Genomic DNA, 25,833 nt, shown 5'->3' with positions numbered 1-25,833 from the left:
GAATGCCAATTGATAGTAGGGATCCCTACGAATTCAAAAAGGTATAACATTTTAAAATCTGACAATATTTACCCGAGATATTCAACAAAAATCATCAAAAAAGTTTCGATTTTCGAACCAACCCGATTTTTAGAAAAAACGTGATGTAACCCCTTGCCATTTTGTTGATTTTGGTCAAAATTTAGATTTTTATTTTTATGATGCCAATCGATAGTACTGATCCTTACGAGTACAAAATGGTATAAAATTCTCAAATCGGACATTACGTTTCGGCCGGGATATTCCAAAAAATCATCAAGAAAGGTTGACTTTACAAACGAATCGGTTTTTGGTCAACCACTTTTTTCACCGATCGATTTTTAAAATGTTTGAATGCCAATTGATAGAGGGATCCCTACGAATTCAAAAAGTATAACATTTTAAAATCTGACAATATTTACCCGAGATATTCAACAAAAATCATCAAAAAAGTTTCGATTTTCGAACCAACCCCGATTTTTAGAAAAACGTGATGTAACCCCTTGCCATTTTGTTGATTTTGGTCAAAATTTAGATTTTTATTTTTATGATGCCAATCGATAGTACTGATCCTTACGAGTACAAAATGGTATAAAATTCTCAAATCGGACATTATTTGGCCGAGATATTCCAAAAAATCATCAAAAAAGGTTGACTTTACAAACGAATCGGTTTTTGGTCAACCACTTTTTTTTACCGATCGATTTTTAAAATGTTTGAATGCCAATTGATAGAAGGGATCCCTACGAATTCAAAAAGGTATAACATTTTAAAATCTGACAATATTTACCCGAGATATTCAACAAAAATCATCAAAAAAGTTTCGATTTTCGAACCAACCCCGATTTTTAGAAAAAACGTGATGTAACCCCTTGCCATTTTGTTGATTTTGGTCAAAATTTAGATTTTTATTTTTATGATGCCAATCGATAGTACTGATCCTTACGAGTACAAAATGGTATAAAATTCTCAAATCGGACATTATTTGGCCGGGATATTCCAAAAAATCATCAAGAAAGGTTGACTTTACAAACGAATCGGTTTTTGGTCAACCACTTTTTTTCACCGATCGATTTTTAAAATGTTTGAATGCCAATTGATAGTAGGGATCCCTACGAATTCAAAAAGGTATAACATTTTAAAATCTGACAATATTTACCCGAGATATTCAACAAAAATCATCAAAAAAGTTTCGATTTTCGAACCAACCCCGATTTTTAGAAAAAACGTGATGTAACCCCTTGCCATTTTGTTGATTTTGGTCAAAATTTAGATTTTTATTTTTATGATGCCAATCGATAGTACTGATCCTTACGAGTACAAAATGGTATAAAATTCTCAAATCGGACATTATTTGGCCGAGATATTCCAAAAAATCATCAAAAAAGGTTGACTTTACAAACGAATCGGTTTTTGGTCAACCACTTTTTTTTACCGATCGATTTTTAAAATGTTTGAATGCCAATTGATAGTAGGGATCCCTACGAATTCAAAAAGGTATAACATTTAAATCTGACAATATTTACCCGAGATATTCAACAAAAATCATCAAAAAAGTTTCGATTTTCGAACCACCCGATTTTAGAAAAAACGTGATGTAACCCCTTGCCATTTTGTTGATTTTGGTCAAAATTTAGATTATTTTTTGATGCCAATCGATAGTACTGATCCTTACGAGTACAAAATGGTATAAAATTCTCAAATCGGACATTATTTGGCCGGGATATTCCAAAAAATCATCAAGAAAGGTTGACTTTACAAACGTATCGGTTTTTGGTCAACCACTTTTTTTACCGATCGATTTTTAAAATGTTTGAATGCCAATTGATAGTAGGGATCCCTACGAATTCAAAAAGGTATAACATTTTAAAATCTGACAATATTTACCCGAGATATTCAACAAAAATCATCAAAAAAGTTTCGACTTTTCGAACCGACACCGATTTTTAGAAAAAACGTGATGTAACCCCTTGCCATTTTGTTGATTTTGGTCAAAATTTAGATTTTTATTTTTTTGATGCCAATCGATAGTACTGATCCTTACGAGTACAAAATGGTATAAAATTCTCAAATCGGACATTATTTGGCCGGGATATTCCAAAAAATCATCAAAAAAGGTTGACTTTACAAACGAATCGGTTTTTGGTCAACCACTTTTTTTACCGATCGATTTTTAAAATGTTTGAATGCCAATTGATAGTGGGATCCCTACGAATTCAAAAAGGTATAACATTTTAAATCTGACAATATTTACCCGAGATATTCAACAAAAATCATCAAAAAAGTTTCGATTTTCGAAACACCGATTTTTAGAAAAAACGTGATGTAACCCCTTGCCATTTTGTTGATTTTGGTCAAAATTTAGATTTTTATTTTTTTGATGCCAATCGATAGTACTGATCCTTACGAGTAAAAATGGTATAAAATTCTCAAATCGGACATTATTTGGCCGGGATATTCCAAAAAATCATCAAAAAAGGTTGACTTTACAAACGAATCGGTTTTTGGTCAACCACTTTTTTTTACCGATCGATTTTTAAAATGTTTGAATGCCAATTGATAGTAGGGATCCCTACGAATTCAAAAAGGTATAACATTTTAAAATCTGACAATATTTACCCGAGATATTCAACAAAAATCATCAAAAAAGTTTCGCTTTTCGAACCGACACCGATTTTTAGAAAAAACGTGATGTAACCCCTTGCCATTTTGTTGATTTTGGTCAAAATTTAGATTTTTATTTTTTTGATGCCAATCGATAGTACTGATCCTTACGAGTACAAAATGGTATAAAATTCTCAAATCGGACATTATTTGGCCGGGATATTCCAAAAAATCATCAAGAAAGGTTGACTTTACAAACGAATCGGTTTTTGGTCAACCACTTTTTTTCACCGATCGATTTTTAAAATGTTTGAATGCCAATTGATAGTAGGGATCCCTACGAATTCAAAAAGGTATAACATTTTAAAATCTGACAATATTTACCCGAGATATTCAACAAAAATCATCAAAAAAGTTTCGATTTTCGAACCGACACCGATTTTTAGAAAAAACGTGATGTAACCCCTTGCCATTTTGTTGATTTTGGTCAAAATTTAGATTTTTATTTTTTTGATGCCAATCGATAGTACTGATCCTTACGAGTACAAAATGGTATAAAATTCTCAAATCGGACATTATTTGGCCGGGATATTCCAAAAAATCATCAAAAAAGGTTGACTTTACAAACGAATCGGTTTTTGGTCAACCACTTTTTTTTACCGATCGATTTTTAAAATGTTTGAATGCCAATTGATAGTAGGGATCCCTACGAATTCAAAAAGGTATAACATTTTAAAATCTGACAATATTTACCCGAGATATTCAACAAAAATCATCAAAAAAGTTTCGATTTTCGAACCGACACCGATTTTTAGAAAAAACGTGATGTAACCCCTTGCCATTTTGTTGATTTTGGTCAAAATTTAGATTTTTATTTTTTTGATGCCAATCGATAGTACTGATCCTTACGAGTACAAAATGGTATAAAATTCTCAAATCGGACATTATTTGGCCGGGATATTCCATTATTGCTTAGATCTTTGGTCAACATTTTTTTTAAAATTTGTTTGAATGCCAATTGATAGTAGGGATCCCTACGAATTCAAAAAGGTATAACATTTTAAAATCTGACAATATTTACCCGAGATATTCAACAAAAATCATCAAAAAAGTTTCGATTTTCGAACCAACCCCGATTTTTAGAAAAAACGTGATGTAACCCCTTGCCATTTTGTTGATTTTGGTCAAAATTTAGATTTTTATTTTTATGATGCCAATCGATAGTACTGATCCTTACGAGTACAAAATGGTATAAAATTCTCAAATCGGACATTATTTGGCCGAGATATTCCAAAAAATCATCAAAAAAGGTTGACTTTACAAACGAATCGGTTTTTGGTCAACCACTTTTTTTTACCATCGATTTTCAAAAAGTTTGAATGCCATTTGATAGAAGGGATCCCTACGAATTCAAAAAGGTATAACATTTTAAAATCTGACAATATTTACCCGAGATATTCAACAAAAATCATCAAAAAAGTTTCGCTTTTCGAAACCGACGACCGATTATTTAGGAAACAAACGTGATGTAACCCTTCCATTGGTTGATTTTGGTCAAATTTTTTTTATTTTTTTGATGCCAATTGATAGTAGGGATCCTACGAATTAAAAAGGTATAACATTTAAAATCGGACATATTTACCCGAGATATTCAAAAAAATCATCAAAAAAGTTTGACTTTACAAACGTATCGGTTTTTGGTCAACCACTTTTTTTTACCGATCGATTTTTAAAATGTTTGAATGCCAATTGATAGTAGGGATCCCTACGAATTCAAAAAGGTATAACATTTTAAAATCTGACAATATTTACCCGAGATATTCAACAAAAATCATCAAAAAAGTTTAGATTTTCGAACCGACATTGATTTTTAGAAAAAACGTGATGTAACCCCTTGCCATTTTGTTGATTTTGGTCAAAATTTAGATTTTTATTTTTTTGATGCCAATCGATAGTACTGATCCTTACGAGTATAAAATGGTATAAAATTCTCAAATCGGACATTATTTGGCCGGGATATTCCAAAAAATCATCAAAAAAGGTTGACTTTACAAACGAATCGGTTTTTGGTCAACCACTTTTTTTTACACATCGATTTTCAAAAAGTTTAGATTTTTATTTTTTTGATGCCAATCGATAGTACTGATCCTTACGAGTACAAAATGGTATAAAATTCTCAAATCTGACATTATTTGGCCGGGATATTCCAAAAAATCATCAAAAAAGGTTGACTTTACAAACGAATCGGTTTTTGGTCAACCACTTTTTTTTACCGATCGATTTTAAAAATGTTTTAATGCTTATTGATAGTAGGGATCCCTACGAATTCAAAAAGGTATAACATTTCAAAATCTGACAATATTTACCCGAGATATTCAACAAAAATCATCAAAAAAGTTTCGATTTTCGAACCAACCCCGATTTTTAGAAAAAACGTGATGTAACCCCTTGCCATTTTGTTGATTTTGGTCAAAATTTAGATTTTTATTTTTATGATGCCAATCGATAGTACTGATCCTTACGAGTACAAAATGGTATAAAATGCTCAAATCGGACATTATTTGGCCGAGATATTCCAAAAAATCATCAAAAAAGGTTGACTTTACAAACGAATCGGTTTTTGGTCAACCACTTTTTTTTAACGATCGATTTTTAAAATGTTTGAATGCCAATTGATAGTAGGGATCCCTACGAATTCAAAAAGGTATAACATTTTAAAATCTGACAATATTTACCCGAGATATTCAACAAAAATCATCAAAAAAGTTTCGATTTTCGAACCAACCCCGATTTTTAGAAAAAACGTGATGTAACCCCTTGCCATTTTGTTGATTTTGGTCAAAATTTAGATTTTTATTTTTATGATGCCAATCGATAGTACTGATCCTTACGAGTACAAAATGGTATAAAATTCTCAAATCGGACATTATTTGGCCGAGATATTCCAAAAAATCATCAAAAAAGGTTGACTTTACAAACGAATCGGTTTTTGGTCAACCACTTTTTTTTACCAATCGATTTTTAAAATGTTTGAATGCTTATTGATAGTAGGGATCCCTACGAATTCAAAAAGGTATAACATTTTAAAATCTGACAATATTTACCCGAGATATTCAACAAAAATCATCAAAAAAGTTTCGATTTTCGAACCGACACCGATTTTTAGAAAAAACGTGATGTAACCCCTTGCCATTTTGTTGATTTTGGTCAAAATTTAGATTTTTATTTTTATGATGCCAATCGATAGTACTGATCCTTACGAGTACAAAATGGTATAAAATGCTCAAATCGGACATTATTTGGCCGAGATATTCCAAAAAATCATCAAAAAAGGTTGACTTTACAAACGAATCGGTTTTTGGTCAACCACTTTTTTTTACCAATCGATTTTTAAAATGTTTGAATGCTTATTGATAGTAGGGATCCCTACGAATTCAAAAAGGTATAACATTTTAAAATCTGACAATATTTACCCGAGATATTCAACAAAAATCATCAAAAAAGTTTCGATTTTCGAACCGACACCGATTTTTAGAAAAAACGTGATGTAACCCCTTGCCATTTTGTTGATTTTGGTCAAAATTTAGATTTTTATTTTTTTGATGCCAATCGATAGTACTGATCCTTACGAGTACAAAATGGTATAAAAAATGGTATATCAAATCGGACATTATTTGGCCGAGATATTAAAAAAATGGCCAAATGTGTTGACTTCTTCGGAAATTACCTGAATTAGAGATTTAACAATTCAAAATATTCAGTGCTTTATTACAATATCTGTATATTTTGAACAGTATATAATGTTTTATGAGCTTGATAATATATTTATTAAACTTGGACTTATCTGATTGTGATTTGGTAAAGGTGTCATTTATCACATTACAATAATTGCATTATTAAATATGTATGTAACTTCCCATATCCCTGGCTTACCAGACACTCTTATAGCCATAGCCATAGTTATAGCCGGGATAGTAGCCATAAGGATAGCTGTAGCTGGGATAGGTGTAGGTGGGATAGCCGCCACTATATTTGTAGTAGGTGTTGGGATAAGGCGTCCAAGCTGGCCAAGCTGTAGCCGTCGTCGGCACATAGAGGCCATTGTAGTTGCGGGCCACAAACTGATGGCTCCCAGCCACAGGCACCAGGGCGGGCCCTTGAATGGCTACTCCCGTGCTGGCAGGTATAACGCTGGCCTGGCACAGTCCGAAGGCCAGCAGCAGGCAACTGATGATGAGCTGCCATCGAGGCATTGCCTGTTAGTTTCACTAAAGGAACATTTGTTTGTACAGCTTACCAGCTTCATGTTGGGGTGAGTCTGAGAGAGGATGCGCCTTTGCCGCTGGCTAGCTGGTCACTGTTCAATTTTGTCGCCTGCCCAGCTAATTATATACCCTGTCATTCATCTATTTCACTGCATTTGCTTTTCAAATGCAGCCACCCGTTTTGGAGGGTTCCCCCTATTTGGAGCGTGTGCCTGCCCATTTGAGCGCTGGAACCGAGTGTGCAGCTCAAGGGCAGCTCATTTGCATTGCTCAAGCTTGGCCCGTTGACGCAAGACACTTCTTCTGGGCTCGCTATATATAAGGCAAATCGCATTATATACATGCCAACAAAGTATTTTGTCACTATCTCATCAAATCGTCACACTTCTTCAAACATATACACAATTACAGGTCAATAAGGGCAAGAAATTCAAAAAATTATAATTGAATTAAATATTTTGCCCAAAACTGACAAAAAACAGAATATTTGCCAACTGAGACGGTTCGAAAATCAAAACTTTTTTGATGATTTGTTTGTCATACCTCGGGTAAAAATAGTCCTCTTTAGACTTGCACGGATACCTTCTGTCGATTCGGTATCCATCATATCCAAATCTCAAGAGTTTACATCAGACTTTTTGTCTAATTTTGGAATAATATTGTTACTTTTTTTAGTACCAATCGATAATCGTCATCTTTTTAGGTCTTAAAAAGTCACCATATGTTTTTTTAACTTAAATTTCACTTCTAATTCTTTTAAAATTGGGAAGAACCAATTGATTGGTTTGAGATGGTAGTTGGTTCAAACAGGAGTGTAGCCACCGGCAATTGTTTGTTAATTTAAAGCCATGATATGTATACACATGTAAATTGGGATAATTTATTTCCTACATCGAGATTCACGACACATCTAATCTATAATTTAAATCTGTTTCCAGTGCGGCCAGGTCTTGATCTCGTTGTAGAGCGCCGTGCCGGGGCAGGCGGTTGCCTTGGTCTGTCGATGGCCCAGCAGAGTGTAGTCGTTCTTTAGGTGGCCGCCCTGTTTGGCCAGTTCAATCAAATCCTTGGCGTTCTGCAGCATCTGTGCCGAGGGCGCGCTGCTCTCAAAGTTGCCCAGAAATACGATGCCAATGCTCTTGCGATTGTAGCCGGGCGCATGGGAGCCCTGCAGTCCAAAGCCGCGACCCTCGTACACCTTGCCATCGCCGGCAACAATGAAATTGTAGCCAATGTCGCTGAAGCTGCGTCTGCCCTTGTGATCCGACTGTATGTTCTTAATCAGGCGCTGGCACTGCTGTGACGTGCTGCATCCATTGGGATTATCCGAGTGGTGGATGATCACATATTCCACGGCGCCGTTTACACGTGAGGGCGATCGGGCACTCACAGCACCCCAACTGCTACGGGGTTCAATGGTCAACGCCTGCGTCGTTGCGGGCAGCGCTGTGTTAAAGATTGGGATGATTAGTGCCAGTTCTATAAGTTGACAATTTAGTTGATTAATTACCAATGGCGCAAAGCGCTGCAATCGCCAGAAACCTGAATGCTGCTGTGTTCATCGCTTGCCGTTTCACTTTTGAGATTTACTCTGCTAAACGAGCTGTTTAAATAGCCCGATAAGGCGGGGCAATTGCCACTAGATGGTTGGGGTATGCTCATTTGCTTAACCGGCTTGTAACAATTATTATAAATAAATAAAAAGTATAAGTAAGCATCTCAAAACTCCTGTTTAAATAAATTGCTCTGAATAAAATGAGCTTCTCGTTACAGTTCTATTTTCAGTGCATAAATCAGGACATATTTAAATGAAGCATCGCTTTAAAAAGAGTATACAAAATTCGACAATGCTGAGACATATTTCTTATATGCTCTCGGTGATGTACCCGTGGGGGAATCACTTGGCCTTGCTAGTGATAAGACAAAATAAACAATTACGCCCATACATAATATATTTCTATATATTTCAACTTTTAGCTATATATATTTATTGAACATTGTCAGTGTCGCAGGTGTTTACCCAAGTCCCGCATATCCCGTTTACTGTTTGATAGGTTCGCGTTTTTGCTTAGCGCGCTTTTCGGGCTTTGGCTTGTCTTCATTTTTCGCCTTTGGAGGCTTCGCATCAGGCAGAGCTTGGACGCCCACCTTGAGCTGCAGCTTCTCCATGAGCGTCAACGGTTTATCAGAATTCTTGTGCACAATCGCTTTGCGTGTCAGGCGCAGCTTCTGCAGCTTTTTCTCGGACTTCTGTTTCTCTTGACGCAGACGCAGCTTCTCCAGAGCACTCTTGTAAATGTTCGCATGCTCCGCTTCAATGTCCGGAGAGACGGTTATCTCCTCGCCCATCGATTTGCCCACCTCGTAGAGCATTTTTTTGAATTGCGCCTGATCCTTGTCCGTGAGCAGAGTTATGGCTGTGCCTTTGTGGCCAGCGCGCGCCGTGCGGCCCACGCGATGTATGTATGTTTTGATGTGACGCGGCGCCTCATAGGACACCACAATATCCACATTTGGCACATCAATACCGCGCGCCAGCGCATCAGAGCAGATCAGGCCATGAATATTGCCACGCGCGAAATCTGTAAGACGTTTGGCGCGCATTGCCGTCGACATTTTCGCGGAGAGCTCTTCTACCTTGGTGGGCGACCCCTCGAATAAATGCTGGAGCACAAAGGCCAGACGATTGGCTGTGTCGGCGCTGTTGGTGAAGCACAGGAACCGCTTCCAGCCATTTAGAAGCACCATGGCGTACAATGTGAGCGGCTTCAGGCGCATTTCCGTCAGGCAGTACTGCTCCGTCAATTCCGCCGGCGTGGTGTACTTTCCAATAAATTGACTGCTCTGCTCTACGCCCTGTTCGGGCAGCTCGGCGTTGCCTGGGGCTGGCTGCAGAACTGGCATTGTCAGCACTGTGGTAAATAGTTTGGGCTGAAACAGGCGCAAATTTTGCAGCTTTTCGGGATCTTGCGAGAGTGTGGCCGAGAAGAGCAGCTTGTGCGGCTGCTTGCCATAGCTGTTGAGAAGCTCCTGATAACAGAGTGGTGCCTGCACGCCCGTGAGCAGCTGATCAGTCGTCGTACGCACATGCGTGTCCAAGTGATAGAGCCAGTTCTGGAAGACAGCGTCCATTATACGATCCGCCTCGTCGATGACCAGGAACTGTAGCGACTTCAGGCAGAAGCCCTTGGTGGCATGTAAATGGTCCACAAGACGGCCTGAAAGTATCAAATAAGAATTAGAGAGTCATTCAATTAGCAAAGATAACCGCTTACCTGGCGTAGTGATTACAATGTCCACCTTGGAGTAGTAGACACCCTTATACTGCTCCAGCAGCTTCTCCTGCTCCTCCTCTAGACGATGCTGCTTGGAGAGCAGGCACACCTCCAGCTCTGTCTTGCTGCACAGTGCGCTGAACACCTTGTACACCTGTAGCGCCAACTCAGCAACCGGCAGCACCACCAAAGCGCGCACTTTGCACTGTACGCGCTTGGCCAACAGCTGAACAATGGGTATGGCAAAAGCCAATGTCTTGCCGCTGCCTGTGGGTGCCGAGACGCAGATATCCCGCGGTCGAAATGGCTCCGGCTTGGCCTGCGCCTCTAGTATCCAGGGTATAACGACGGTTTGGACAGGAAACAGTCGCTTGATCTTCATTTGCTTAAGCACACTGCATGTGTTCTTCTCCAGGTAGGGCAGCTGTTTGATGGATGCCACGTCCGTCTCGGCATTGGGACTGTCTTCTGGGTCGAGGCTACCTCCTTCGATGATTGTTGGATGTGCCAGCCAAGCGGGTAAAACCATTTCTACTTTTTGCCGCTTGGCCGCCGACGCATCTGCGCCAAGCACTTGGAAATCATTTGAAGCCTCTGTTTCCGTGGGCTCGGTTGGTTGGTCTGGCTTTGGCTCTGCTTCATTATCTGGCTTCACAGGTGCATCTTCATCTTTTGCTGGCTGCTCAGCAGCAGGCACTGTCTCTGGCTTTGTTATTGTCGAATCGCTGCTTTTGTGTTTCCTTTTGCGTTTTTCTGCTTTCTGCAGCAGCTTCTGTAAAATTGCATCCTCGCTTGTGGCTTCGCCACTGTCTTTTGTGCCTTTGTTTTGATCCTCGGTATAGCTGTTGGTTTATTAATAAATTAATAAATGTGTACCGTAAGCTAGGTATTCTAATTACCGATTTACTGTGAATAATTCCATTTTAAAACACAATTTTGTAAAAGCCGCGCACGTGTTGCCAGTTGTTTACGTTTCTGCAATGCAAAGCATCGATGCCTTTATCGATATATCAAGGAACACCACTGTCATCGATACTTTGATTGGCATATCGATATATCGTATACGGTAAGCATTTTAAGCGCGCAATTTGAATATGATACAGAGCAAAGGGAAAGCCACACCTTACTTGCGGTTTAGAACAAGAAATGTTTACAGTTTTTTTTATAGAGTAACATCTACCTTAATTAACCAATTTGTCAACGGAAATACATTTGAAATGAGTGCATATGCAAAACTGCAGGGGATTTTTATTTCCCTTTTCCACGGTTGACGTCTTAACTGCGTTGATGCGTGTACATTACTAACTGCCTCGAGTTCTACGCTCTGTGGATTTTTTGCCAATTATGACTCATTTAAGCCAGCGTCTACTCTGATTCGCCTTTACGTGCGTATTAAAACACAAACGTCTTTTGCCACTTAAGCAAATGGTAGTTCGCATAGCGAAACCGGTTAGATGCGTTTGGTAGTATCACTGAAGACTTGGCTAGGCTAAATAATCATTTATCATTACAGCAGGTTTCAAATGAATATTCAAATTCTATGCAAATCAGAGAAATTTTAAATTATTCACATGCTTACACATATGTTTTACCACCGAGAGGAAGATTTTTAATTGAAATCAATTTTCGAAATGAAATATGGTTGCACTTTTTGCCGGGCAACTGGAAAAAGTGGGTAGCTTAAAATATTATTTAAATGCTTTAGTACGACATGGAATCGACGACAATAAAAAGCCAAGCTCAAATTATTTAATACTTAAACAAATTGCGGTCATAAAAAAGCCACAAAGTGCGTTATTTTTAGTAACAACAGAAACAAAATAATATAGTTGCGGTGTGTTTTTTGGTTCATTCGCATGGACTTGAGCTTAAGCTGATTTGGGGAAAAGCCCAGCCAGACGGGTTCTTTGTTTAGCAGAGTTTTGCAGTTTCAGGACGGATGATTAATGGACTGTCTACTTTTATTGATTCGGTTTGTTTTCTTCTTGTAAACGATAAGAATACTCACGGATACTCCGCTATCGCGGCGTGAATGCAATACTGAAGGAAATATGTTGATTGAATTGTTTTCCAACATGTTTTCTCGCTCACACGCATGCTCTATATCTTTGTTATCATGCCAACTTGTTGGTATCTGCACTTGTTTAAACAGAAATCTGTTTTCGTATGCCTTAAACGAGATAAAAAACAAAAAAATAATATTTCACCTGAAAATTGAGAACACGTGAAAACTTTTGCAAAGTTTATTAGAATAACATTAAGTTCTAGGCTTCGGCTATTCCATATTCAAATCGGGTTTGAAAATCCAGCACTCAATCTAAATTAATAATGTATTAAGTATAAACTAATTTATTATTATATATTTATTTATATATTTCCCATTAGGCGGCTGCATGCGAAAATAATGAAAAAACCAGATGATGACAAATTTAAATAATTCCTATGGAAACGTAACGCCCATTGCGTGGAGCGTCATAACGGGGATTTCTCGCTCATCCCAATACGCCGTGCTACGACCGGCAAAATTAAACTCGACTAAAAACAATAACAATAACACTAGCGACAACCACACGAATGACAACAACAACAACAACACACACACACACACAGCAGGTAGCACACCTGTTGACGCTGAGCACAACTCGTTCGGAGGTGAGTTTTGACGCGTTCGGCGTTTTTTATCTGGGGGGTTCTCATTGAGCGATCGCAACGCTTTAAAATGCTAGGATATAAAAGCAGCCGCACTCATTTGTAAGCGTTTCGCGTTCGAGCTCAAGACACTCGCGAACACAAGTACTAAAAATCGCTCGCAAAACGCGCGAAAACTGCCAACAATAAGAAGTCAACGATTTAAATCGCTGAAGTTAATGAAGTTGTGCTAAGTGTCGCCGCAGGATTAAGTGTAGTGTGAAAAGGACTTAAAGTGACAAACAGAGTGACATTAAATAGACAAATACAAAATATATAGATATATATACATCAATTACCATGTGGCAAATGCTTTTAAAGATCGCGCTTCTCTCCCTGGCGCTGGAGCAGAGCAGTCGCTGTGGAGCCGCCGCGTAAGTCTATTAAATGAACCAATCCAGTCCACACCTGTTGGGATTATGTCCAAGTGCAATTTGAATCCGCCTTGATCTTGGCGTTTTCAACTTAATTGTGGATTTAAAGTGAGATCTTAGCCTCAAGTTTACGTGCCGAAATATGCTGTTTATCCACAACATCTCTCAAGTCATAATTGCATTTGTATAATGTAAATTGCAAAAACGAAAACTTGTCCGCACATTATTTAATCTACTCTGTTCACAAAGCTGAGAGAGTATATTGGTGCTTGGTTTATATATTTGTGTATAGCCTCTGTTAAATCTATATGGAATGGATATATCTTTCTTTTAAAAAGTGTTCACATTGAACACGATCGTGTATTATGAAGTCGGTTACAGCCGTTTGTAAGATTGTGACTTGTTTTGAATTGTAAGCATCAAATTTTGAATGACAATGCGTTTGGCTGGTTTCTGATATGAACAATTAGCACCAAATGCCAGTTTAACATTTAACAGCTCATTGCCAAAGATTGCCCCATCTTGAACTTCAAATTAGATACAAAACATCTATATATATATATTTTTCAATATGTAAATTTTTCCTTGATCTTGTTTTAATTCAACAGCACCCTTGGCAGTCCAACGAGCAACACGCGTCATTTTCCGAATGATTTTCTTTGGGGCATCGGCTCGTCCTCGTATCAAATCGAGGGCGGCTGGAATGCGGACGACAAGGGCGAGTCCATTTGGGATTATATGACGCACAAGAATCCCGAGAAGATAGTCGATCAATCCAATGGCGATATCACAGCGGATAGCTATCATCAGGTAAGGAACATAAAAATTAATTGTATAGCCGGGTCAAGGGTTACACTTCCAGCTTCCAGTTGAGCTAATCGAAATGGAATTATTTAGATGGAATGTGAGTTTCCTCGGGGCCCTCAGCCACAAGCTCAGCCATTAATTGTACGCATGCACTCAATTATTCAGAGCTGAAAATAAAAGCCTGTTCGACAATTTAGTCATTGTCAGCACAGCAACACAGGTGTCTGTTCAGGTGGGTCACCGATTCAGATTTATGTGCAATATGCATACAGAACTATGTAAATTTTTTTAAACGTCTCGCCTGCACTTGAGTTAACTTTTTGTCAGCTGCGCGTTTAAGCCGAAGTACAAGTCGAAACATATTTAAAAACTCTGACTAACGATCACTAATTGTCATGCTTCATTGATAAGTTAACGCTAATTGCCTGTATCATTGCACAGTGTTGAGGATTAAACACTTCAATTGGTTTATGAATTGGCTTCTAATGAATGAGCATTAATAATCCAAACGTGCAGCTATTCAAAACAAGCCAAACATCAGTTAAATCTTAGAAAACAGAAGCAGGTTGCTGGTTCAAATCTCAGCCATGTGTTACAGGCAGTCCGAGTTCAAACCAAAATTGAAATTTAGTTTGATAGTTTCCAGAGAGTAACATTGGTAATAATTTAACTAAAACTTAAGATACCTAAACAGTTCATGGAAAATGTCGTTCAGGAAGTGCGATAAGATACTGAAGATAAATGACGAGTAAATTTCAAAGTTGAGTTGTTCAAAAACACACTCCATAATCTTAAAAAAAATACTAATAGTTAGTTCTAGAAATCAGCTGTTGAAGTCTGCAGCATGACTAGCAAAGCACGAAAGGATCCTGGTCTTGGGATACAAGGTCGTGTCATAAATGAGATGCGAGAAACACATTGCAAGTCCAATTAATTTCCGTTGACAATGTCATCGGCAATGTTAGCAGCATTATAGATCATATTTTAGCACGGTTAACTAATATTTAATTGTTGATAAATCGATTTGGCACAAGACACGAATGTTAGCCGCGCTCAATGGCGTGGCACAATATGCCAACTAATGCCAGCTTTAAAGCAGGTGTCTCGTTGTTTAGTGGTCATTGTCGGCTAACAAATGAATCCAAGCGCGGCCGGCTGAAAGGTGGACGCCCCCATGTCGCAGCCAACGCAGTGCTGGAGCCGCAGGCCAACTTCTAGCGTGTCGAATTGTTGTCTCAATGCAAGGCACAAAATTAGCCACATAGAAAATAAATTAAAAGTAGATAAAAATAAACAAACAAAACCCGTGACCATGTCGTGGTTTGCATGTGTCGCCAACTGTTTGGGGGCAACTGGTTTTTCGGAAATACCTGGCATTCTTGGCCAGCTGAATGCGACTGCGTCTTAGTCGAATGCTTGTTTTTGGGATTGTTATCTAGAATTGTTGCGTTTCTTCTGTTTGATTGCAGTGGCGGCGCGATGTGGAGATGGTGCGGGAACTGCATGTGACCACGTATCGGTTCTCGCTGTCGTGGCCCAGAATCATGCCCGGCGGCTACATGAACCAAGTGAGCACCGCGGGCATCAAGTACTACAGCAATCTGATTGATGAGCTGCTCAGGTACAATATCACGCCCATGGTTACCATCTATCATTGGGAGCTGCCGCAACGGCTGCAGGAGCTGGGCGGCTGGACGAATCCTGAGATAATACCGCTGTTCAAGGACTATGCGCGCCTGGTGCTCGAGATGTACGGCGATCGCGTCAAGCTGTGGACCACCATCAACGAGCCGTGGCATGTGTGCGAGCACGGCTATGGCGTCGACTACATGGCGCCCTCGTACAACTTCCCGGGCATACCCGCCTACCTGTGCGGTCACAATCTGCTCAAGGCCCATGCGGAGGTGGTGCACATGTATCGCGATCATTTCCAGCCGCGTCAGGCCGGTCGCATTGGCATTACGCTGGACACATCGTGGCCGGAGCCGAGGAATCCGGACTCTGCGGAGGATCGCGAGGCCTCCGATCGTGCCATGCAGTTCTACGTGGGCTGGTTTGCACATCCCATCTTCTCCAAGCACGGCAACTATCCCAAGATCATGATCGAACGCATTCGCAATCTCAGCAAGCAGCAGGGCTTCGGGGCACGTTCACGTCTGCCCGAATTCACCAACGAGGAGATCCATCGCATTCGCGGCACCTCCGATTTCTTTGGCATCAACTCGTACACCAGCAACCTGGTGACTCCGAATGGTCACAATAACACCGGCAAGTTTCCCATACCCTCGTTCAATCACGACATGGGCGTCGTCGAGAGTCAAGCTGGCGTGGACTGGCCCGGTTCGGGATCTTTCTGGCTCAAGGTAAGTCACCTGCGCTTACTATAAATAATGCAAACCGCAATTAAGTGGCCAGCAGATGGTTGTCAGGGGGCGAGGGCGGACTCGCTAATCAGCTGGGATGAGCTAATACCCGAGTGGGCTGGACGCCATAATTGGGGGTGGGGCAAGCCACAAGATGCTTTCCACAATTTAATTTGTGCCGTGAATGAATGAATAATGACAAGGTGTTGCAGTTATCCGACGTCGGAGGGTGGCCATCAACTACTTAGCCAAGATTAAAATGGGGGTGACTCGAGCTCGAGTGTTTGCCTCGAGGGTTGCGCCCCTTTTGGGTTGAATGAACCCCAAACAGATTTCCCATGATGCTTAACTCACACACACACACACACATCTCCCCTCCTCTCTCCTCAGGTCTATCCCAAGGGCATGTACAACCTGCTCATGTGGATACATCGCGAGTACAACGGACCCGAGATCATTGTCACGGAGAACGGGGTCAGCGATCGTGGCGGCCTGGAGGATTACGCCCGTGTCGACTACTACAATCTCTATTTGTCCGCCGTGCTGGATGCCATCGAGGATGGCGCCAATGTCAGCGGCTACATCGCCTGGAGCCTGATGGACAGCTACGAGTGGAAGGCGGGCTACACGGAAAAGTTCGGCCTCTATCACGTGGACTTCAGCGCGCCGAATCGCACACGCACGCCCAAGATTTCGGCACGCGTGTTCGCCAACATCTGCAAAACGAATGCCATCGACTGGAGCTATCGTCCCGCGCTGGACGAGCACCAGCTGGTGGTCGCCGCCCGTCTGCCTGCGGAGGAGACGGCGGCGGCAGCAAACACGGCTGCGATTCCAGCATTCAGATGGAGTCTGGCACTCCTGTTGGGCGTCGTCCTCGCGTGGCACTCCTAGAGGATGCTGCTCCTTGCCATATGAAACGACTTAAGCGCTCTTTCCACATATTGTTGCAAAGTATTTTTAGACATAGCATCTAGGTTTCCATAGACGGAATGTATTGTTTACTGTGTATATATATTTCTAAAAACTATTTAAGAAAACCACTCAAAATGAATAAACAATTGTTGTGATATTTCCAAATTAACCCCAAGGCTTTTTAATTGGCTTAGCTGGTTTCTGTGACAAATAGATTCCAAATGGAAAAACCAGAAGTTTGTATAGATGAAACTGGCTGGACGTAGAAAAATGTCATCAGTAAGAACTGAAATGATCTTTCGAATAAGCGAGCAAAGTACTTAGAGAGAGAAAGAGGGAGGGAGAGAGAGAGAGAGAGAGAGAGAGAGAGAGAGAGAGAGATCTAAATGATCCAAGAATTAAAGACCGAATACACCCATAGATATAAAAAGCTTCTCTTTTTTCATTGTAACACAGCTGACCACTTGGATTATATCAACCCAAAAAAAAGTATACTATATTAAATATAAATAACATATTGTATAACGGTTAGACACTAATGTAATAAATAATATAATAAAACATTAAATAGTATATCACTTGTTGAATTATATAGAAGATACTAACTTCTTATAAACAACAAGCAAAGAGCAAATAAGATTTAATAAGAATATTTAATACCCTTGTAGACATTTGCTGAAAGTATCTTAGAAAACAGAATATTTTGCTATATAAGAACCTACTCTTCGATGGTTCTTTTCCATGGCAGCTATATGATATAGTAGTCCGATGTAAATAAGATTTGGTATATATAATAACAGAAATACGGACCTGACGGCAAAGTCTCAAGATAGCTCTAAAAATAAGAGACTACTTCGCATATAAACATATATCAACTCGGTTATATATATGAAGATATCTCCGTCTATGTCTCCTTTCATGACAAAAGATTACAGAATCGATTTTTAAATGGGAAACAAAGAAATTAAATTGAAAAGAATAAAGATTTTGTTTTAGCTTACAAAGCAAGTATTGAAATGGAGAAGAAACAGAAGACTGGGTTTTTACGTTAAGTGTATAAAAATTAAAAAAACTGTTTGAAAAAAAGCGAATATAACTTTAATAAGCTCAGTCCAGACAAATGCTGTTTGGTTTTTGCAATAAAAATGGCGTGGAGCTCGTGCTAATATCACTTTAGAGAGGTTTTACTTATTTAAAAAGAGAGAAGCGTTTAGCTGTTTGAGTTAATTTGAAAGTGCCCAGAACGCTGGCTGGCATATTCAAGGACAGGCTGTTTGTTCTGTAGAATAATAATATAAAACACGTTCAGGTGCGTTGTGGCTAATCGGTTGTTAACAAGTTAAGAGCTCGGCGCGAAGTCACGGCCACATCAAAATTATTTGCGGGGAGGGTTGTTGTTCCAGTTGATCCGATTAACTTTTACATATCAAAAGTCAAAGACATTTTACACTGGCCCATTAAGCATAGAAACAGAAACCAAATGTCTCAAACTGTTTCCGCAACAAATCAAAAACAGAAAAAATTGGCCAGCCCATTGTCTGGGACTAACAAAAAGGCCACGATTCGTTGAGCATTTTCTAATGGGCATTAGCTATTATCCACACCACAATGCGCCCCGATGATAGCCGATCAGATCAGTCCGTGTTTATGCAATGGGCCGGCTCCATAGATCAAAGCTGGGCACCAGCTGTTCTGTCCGATTCTCAGGCATTTCAATAATTTAATTGTAGGGGTGGTTAGCTTCCAAGCATGAACCTGAATAATAAAACACACATTTTAGCAAATGATTATATTTAAATCTCTGTGCTTATGCATATGAGGGCATATTGTCTAAACGATCCCGGGCCCCAGTTCTGGGCTAGTTCCTCGTATCGTTTCATATGTCACATCCGCTTCTAGCAGCAGTCAACAAATCAACAGATTTTGCTTTCAATATACGATTAAAGCATTATGTGCTTTTGTTCAAGTTGTTGTTGTTGTTGTTGTTGTGTTTGTTCCTAGTTGACTTTCAAAGCATTTCAAGTGACCAGAAATAGAATCAAAGTTCGAGACGGAACCAGAACCAGTTGCCTTTCATTTGGGCAGCGCCTACAGCATTTTAACTTATATTACCCTGTTCACAACATTGTAAAGGCTATATTGGTTCTGTGCAATGTTCGTCGAAAAAATTGTGATAAAGTTAGATGGGCTACAAGTAGATAATTTCTAAAATTTTTGGAGTTACCCAAGAACCCCTTAAGATAAAAAAAACAATTCGGGGACCCAGCCTCAAGTTATTAATATTGCTTTTATCTAAGTATATTCGATAGATGACAAGATGGCTAAAGATTATATCTAGCCCGCAACTTGTATATGAAAATATTCACATCTTGCAATATTTTCGGAACAACGGGCAATTCTAAATAAAGAATTGAACATAATAAATCAAAAAAACTAGGTACACGAACCGAGCCTGGGAACAGAAAGTGGGTTCAAATCGTGAGCCGAACAGTCGACAAATTTATGTGTTTATGCAGCCCTGGTAATTGCACTGAAAACAGTGTGTTGTGCAGTCGTTAACAGCCGACAACATGAATCCCAGTTGTACTTTATTAGCATTTACTTGGATTTATTGTTTTGGTGTTTAAGTCACACGAAAAGCTTGCCATAAATTATATATATGTATATATAAGACTGAAACTGAAAACTAAGAAAACTGCACAGCCCCAGCAACAGGGGGTGGGGAACAGGCAAGGGGGCTGGCAAAGGTCTCTCCAGTCTCGAGCTCAGCTGCACCTGTTGGCACGAGAGTCACGAACGTGAGGCGCCTGCCGGTAACAAATCTAAGTAGATACAAGTATATATAAATGAGAAACACGCTCGGAGTCTGGAGCATTGTTCGTCTGAAGTGTTTACAGGTAACGCCGAGCATGGGTGTTGTGCAACGGGGGATCTGCATGCATCATTGCACTAATTAAGATAAATGATGCACAAGTGAGAGCCACGAGCAATAAGAATCGAGAATTATTGCAGCACGATTCACAGAGCTAGAGCTATAAGAGATAAACTCATCTCGTTTAAACACTTTGCTAGTTGAACAACTTTTCGTGCGACATACATAAATGATAAGAATTATAGTCAGAGTATCTCATTTTCATTATCTCTTATCAGCTGCCTAATAACAAGCAAAAGAGTCTCAAAACTTGTTTTAATTAAAGACTTTGTGCCCAAGCACAACCCCTGCTGAAGGGACGCCCCTGCTGCCTGCTCTTACGTCAACTCTCAGCTACAATGGGGGGTTGCTGGCCCCTAGCTGAAGTGCAGCACTAAATATTATTAAAACAAATGCATAAACCACAATACAAACAAAACAGGGAAAGCCAACGAACAAGATGAGACGAGTTGCAAGTTGCAAAGTTTTGCGGCTGATGAAATTTTACAAGTGCATTACATCAGCTTTCATGTCGAAAAAGATTTTGCAGCACGAACTTCTCGAGGGGAAACGAGGCACAGAATGCATAATTCTGATGCCTAACTGGCTGCCTGAATATTCAAAAGGTCTTACGCTATTTTGTTAATTGAATGTGCCTCAACTTTGGGCAACAATTTAAATTTTTAACATCAGCGACTGTTATTTTCAAACTTGCCTGTTAAGTTACTATATTGCTATGTTAAGCGGCTGTTATGTTAACGTAACATTATATGTGCGCATAAAAGTATGCAATAAAAATTTACATTTGAATTATTTTCAAAGCACGCTCTAAAATTATGCCGCAGAAATATTTTAAACTAATTTAGCTTTAAAAATCTTAATTTAAGAAGAAACACTAAATTTTGAATTTCTTAAAATGGTCAGATAATCAACTCAAAAAGTAATCTCCCTTCTGCTTCGCAAATCCTTAAAAACCAACACTAAGCACGAGCCGATTGATCCTGCAGTTGGGGCTGTTAACTTCTCAACCAGGTCACGGCAGCTGCTTTCCCGTCACGTGCTCAGCTTGTGGCTGATTTGCAGCCTGCTGAGCCATTTATCAAACATTTATAGACCTCATTGCACTTATTGAAAATTAATACGGATTAGGTGCCACAATAGTGCAAGAATCAGCACACATGCTGAATGCAACCACCCGCTACGCCCTCGACAAGCCACATCAACAAGCATCAGACTAATCCTGCGAACAAGCCATTTGAGCACTAGTCCAACATCTGCCTGCTCCGAACGTGCTGAAAGCTGAAAAACTAGTGGAACCACCAATAAGGGAAAAGGATTAAATAACAGCCAAATGTTCAACTGCAGCAAGGGAAACTGCTGTCAGATTCGTTAAATATAGAAAAATCGTTTTTCAATGCCAAACAAATGGTAATAGAATAATAACAATGTGTACACTGATTGCGCCTGTGGCTAATTTGATTAACATTTACACCCAAAATGCAATCCGGGAGAGCTTCCATGTCGATGCGGGCGCATGTAAAAATCTATTGCAAGTAATTTGTTTATATGTTGCATTGATTGACCCTTTATCAATAGTCAATCAAACAGTTAATTGCGCAATTTTACACACCCGAAATCCAATAAAGCACTTTCAGCTGTGAACACTTCGGCACTGATTGAAATACTTTTCAGATCGCTTCGGAAGTGTTGCCCCCATATGAACGACAAAATTGTCCCGGTCTTCCATGCCAAGCCCCCGTCCACCCGTCCAGCCTCCAGCCTCCCATCCATGTTCGAGTAGATTACATTAAAGCACTTACGTACCAGCACCCTCTGTGGATATAATTTTCGTCGATAAGCAGCCATAAAGTATCTTGGACTGTGCTTTTGTGGACTCGTTAAATGCTATCCATGTCAATGGAGCTCTGAAGCTGTCCCCCCAGACAGTTAGTAATTGGCGTGGACAACCAGAGCTCGGCTTTATAGCTATAGATTCATGTGAACATAAAAGATATCCATGAAAATACTTAACATATAAATTGCTTTTGTCGTAAATCTGATGGCGAACTTTGCTCCGAGCATGGGAAATACTGTAATCCATATATGATTTCTAAGCCAAACTGGTTAACAGATCCTTGAGAGAGAGAGAGAGAGAGAGAGAGAGAGAGAGAGGGGAGGAACAGGAAACTCTATGGAACAATCGGCGTCATAAATTATCAGCGCAGGGAACGCTGCGATTGTAAGAAAAAGGTGCAAAGGGTGGTTCATAATAGAAGCCAAGAACGTGCCAAGTTCCTCGGACAGCTGGAAAGTTAACCTAGGGATTCTTGGGCGGGTTCAATGCACTCTGGCAGGCAACTCCAATCTGAGCAGAACTGTGTCGCACAGCCTAATGACAAGCCAATTATCCACAAGCACAAGACGTGGGCCGCGGCTGGGCTGCAGCCTGAATGATTACGCAACAAATTGCACAAACGAGCTGCTGTTGTCACCCCTTTACGGGCACAGGCCTGGACAGTGACAGACCAGGAGACAGACCTGGTGAGATGTGCTGCGACTGCAACTGTACCAAATTTGGGAAGACAGAAAAAACAAAAAAAAAAACAACCACCAATTGATGCCAAGACCAATTTTGTGAGGCTTCGACTGTGGCGCCTGCGCAGCTGTTCCGGATCTCGGTCATGTGCGGGGAGGCGGCGAAGCGACATTTGGCAACGTCGCGCGCCGCTTTGTCTGAAATTTCACGCAATGCTGTGCGAGAGTGTGTGTGCGAGTGTGTGTGTATCTGTGTGTGGGTAACTGCCTATTGATCGATCGACTCGATATCGCACTTTTATTGCTGTTTGTCACTGCAAATGCGCCACCATTACAATCCATGAATGTGCCCGGGGCACTGCCTGCTTAGGGGTTGCTCCTGTTATTGTTATTGTCGTTGTTGCATGCAGTGCAGTTGCAGTTTTTGCGTGCGAGGGTAGCTTTCCATTTCAACCCTTAGCATTTGGGAATCCTTTAAATGCTCCCGGGATTGAGTTTCGGCTATCGGATTCGGTTTGGCGTAGGGTGGACGAGGGATTTTCCATTTGATGCGCATCTTCGTCAGTTAAATATTTCCATTATTTGTATATTTTGATGGCCCGAAATTCAAGTTCATTGATTTTTGCATGTTTTCGCCTTTTGTTTTTATAGCTCAACTGGAGTTTGTTGTACAGATTTATTGGCTCAGGAGTGCATTAGGAGTGCGTGTTCCACAAGGGATGCTGACTGAAGCACGAGCTCTGAATATCAATGCTGCAAACTGAATCGCAAATAATATATACATGTTTTTCTATTAACCGAACTAGAACTTAACCAAAAGCGAAGGCATTTTTGAAAGCAAAGATTTTAAAACAAGATAAAATTTAGCCCGCAAATGCTTTTTGAAAATATTTACTTAATCCAATATCTTCAGTAGAACGGGCCTTTTTAAATTGAATATTGAATTCTTTTAAAAAATCTTCTTCGAATGAAAACATGGACAGGATGTTGGTTTAAGCCGTGAACCGAAACAGCGACAATTTTCTTTGGGTTTGGAGCCCTGGTTTCGCTTGAATTTGAATGAATTGGACAGATAGATGATATAAGACAACTAGAGTAATTAGTTCCACGTTTAAATCTTGCGCAGCAACAACTTAATTACACCTAATGGGCAATCTCTTAATGTTATTTACCAAACATAGTAAAAACAATTTCCTAGTTAGCCTATCTCAATTCTTGCTGCATCACCTAACTAATTTCCAATAGCTTCCCTGTCCTTCTGTTATCGAGTAAACACAATGTTCATTTAGTTTAACGATCGCACATTTGTCCAGCTACCATGTCAGGGCCATTATCTTGCTCCTGCGATCTCGCTAGGCCCCGAACTGGGACTCACGTCTCGGACACGTATCGGTTAATTGTTTTCCATTTATTTGCTGGGCATTTATATGGCCAGTCGCCGCCCACTGGGCCCTCTGCAGACTGTGGTGTTAATTTATAGCGCTGCCGCCAACGCCCCAGGTAGGAGTGCTCCATGGCCGCACGGCATATAGTCTATCAAAATGATAGATCGCCCGAGCAGCTAACATATCACACTTGCCAGCTGGCTGCGAAGAGTGAGAGAGAGAGACCCAGCTCGAAGCTGGCCAACCCATTGTCGTCATTGTAGTCACATTATTAGACGCGCATCGTTGACCAAATTAATTGTCGCCCATGTCGCAGCCCGCTCGTTTGGCTCATTGAACAGCGACGGGACTGCGGGGGCGGCGGCAGCTAATGCAACTGCAACTGCAACTGTAACTGCTGTGTCTGCTGCTGCTGTGCCTCATAATGATCGCTATGTGGTCGTTAATGTGAGCTGGAAGCGATTTGTGTCGGGCGTGCTCTATGGGTTTGCCTGACATTCAAATTTTGTGGAGAACTAGTTGACTGACAAGACTAAACATAGGCTGACATGGCACATGGTTCTGGCCTAACGCGTTCAAGGGTTTCACAATTTTATAGCCGGAAGTTCTAATTGTTGCCGTTGAGGTTTGATTTGGGTAGAGGGTAAGGTTTTTGGCTGAAAAACATATTGTTTCCCAGGGCTGCAAGCTCTACAAACTATTTCCATGGTTTGGTTCACAGTTCAAACCGATTCCTCGATTCCTCCTTAAGGTTCGGTTGTACTTCCACATATATGACCCTAGTCTAGGGATCGAAATACTTCGATTCAGGTATAGGTTTATCTGATCTTTATTCGACGCATTTAATCTATTTAATTTGATTCTTGGTAAATAAAATATAGAAATAACGGGCCGATTTGATTCAGCCTGGATTGTTCCAATGTATGAGTCATATATGAATTTGTTGTGGCTTACCTGCATGCAGCAACTGCAGCGCTGTGTGCTGAGGGTTCTGGCCTGCTCTCTCTCTCTCTCTCTGCCCATCCAAGCCTGGAAGCCGGCCGGCTGCTTGTCCAGGCAAACAAACATTCCAAGGATCGACAACCTGCAGCGGGCGCTCGACTGTTTGCTTTTGGGGTGGCACATGCTATCGATTTTTAGTGCCAGGCGGCTGCCACCAGGCACCACGTCCCTCAGTGGCCACTGAGCCATTGGGGTAGTCTCAAGTTCGTCTGCCAATTATTTGCCGCTTATTAGTGACGGCGCCGGAGCTGCAGTTCGTCTCGGATTTGGTCCGTTTTATTTGTTGGTGGTGTTGGCCGCACGTGACTTCTTGCGTCTCGGGCGGTCGCTTTGTTTGCATTTGCATAAGTGGGCTGCTCCTGGGCTTTGTCCTCCTCGACGAGGCTGACTTTGACATGCAACACAAACTCAAGTGTCGCCCTAATGCTTGGCCATTACGCTGAAGTGCGGACGCCCGGACGCAACTGCATTGAACATACCCTCTCTGTGTGTCTGTGTGTGTGTGTGTGCAGCCACCCCCAAAGTAAATCAGTGCTACCCCGTCAGGGGGGTGCTGACCAGGCGCTGTTTAAGCTGTTTTGTGTGCCAAGCGGAATGGGCTAACAGTGGGCAGCCAAACCGGTTTCTAATCCTTTCAGCGCATGCAAATGCAAACAAGAATCGCAAACGCAAATGTTTCCCCTATTTGCGT

The 25,833-nt window shown here is 40.6% G+C and overlaps 4 protein-coding genes across 4 annotated transcripts; 1 reads left to right on the top strand and 3 right to left on the bottom strand.

Moving 5' to 3' along the window:
* Nucleotides 1-6,340: 6,340 nt before the first annotated feature.
* On the bottom strand, nt 6,341-7,117 carry LOC135429596 (uncharacterized). The gene is made up of 2 exons (XM_064683937.1): nt 6,920-7,117; nt 6,341-6,860 (listed from the first exon to the last, which is right to left on the bottom strand). Exons 1-2 carry the CDS (start codon nt 6,926-6,928, stop codon nt 6,552-6,554), a joined length of 318 nt encoding a protein of 105 aa, XP_064540007.1. The 5' UTR covers nt 6,929-7,117; the 3' UTR covers nt 6,341-6,551.
* Nucleotides 7,118-7,745: 628 nt separating this feature from the next.
* On the bottom strand, nt 7,746-8,549 carry PGRP-SB1 (Peptidoglycan recognition protein SB1). Its single transcript, XM_064683865.1, has 2 exons — nt 8,398-8,549; nt 7,746-8,333 (listed from the first exon to the last, which is right to left on the bottom strand). Exons 1-2 carry the CDS (start codon nt 8,447-8,449, stop codon nt 7,810-7,812), a joined length of 576 nt encoding a protein of 191 aa, XP_064539935.1. The 5' UTR covers nt 8,450-8,549; the 3' UTR covers nt 7,746-7,809.
* A 281-nt stretch (nt 8,550-8,830) lies between these two features.
* Dbp73D (putative ATP-dependent RNA helicase Dbp73D) lies at nt 8,831-11,193 on the bottom strand. The gene is made up of 3 exons (XM_064683863.1): nt 11,062-11,193; nt 10,163-11,004; nt 8,831-10,105 (listed from the first exon to the last, which is right to left on the bottom strand). Exons 1-3 carry the CDS (start codon nt 11,082-11,084, stop codon nt 8,928-8,930), a joined length of 2,043 nt encoding a protein of 680 aa, XP_064539933.1. The 5' UTR covers nt 11,085-11,193; the 3' UTR covers nt 8,831-8,927.
* Nucleotides 11,194-12,925: 1,732 nt separating this feature from the next.
* LOC135429544 (myrosinase 1) lies at nt 12,926-17,478 on the top strand. The gene is made up of 4 exons (XM_064683864.1): nt 12,926-13,224; nt 13,833-14,034; nt 15,501-16,394; nt 16,785-17,478. Exons 1-4 carry the CDS (start codon nt 13,151-13,153, stop codon nt 17,286-17,288), a joined length of 1,674 nt encoding a protein of 557 aa, XP_064539934.1. The 5' UTR covers nt 12,926-13,150; the 3' UTR covers nt 17,289-17,478.
* Nucleotides 17,479-25,833: the final 8,355 nt, after the last annotated feature.

Source organism: Drosophila montana, unplaced genomic scaffold (assembly GCF_035044405.1).
Source record: "Drosophila montana isolate Dmon_TW-CO22-7 unplaced genomic scaffold, ASM3504440v1 contig_2668_1, whole genome shotgun sequence".
In the NCBI taxonomy this organism is placed as follows: domain Eukaryota; kingdom Metazoa; phylum Arthropoda; class Insecta; order Diptera; family Drosophilidae; genus Drosophila; species Drosophila montana.
This window is presented reverse-complemented; position numbering and strand designations above follow the sequence as displayed.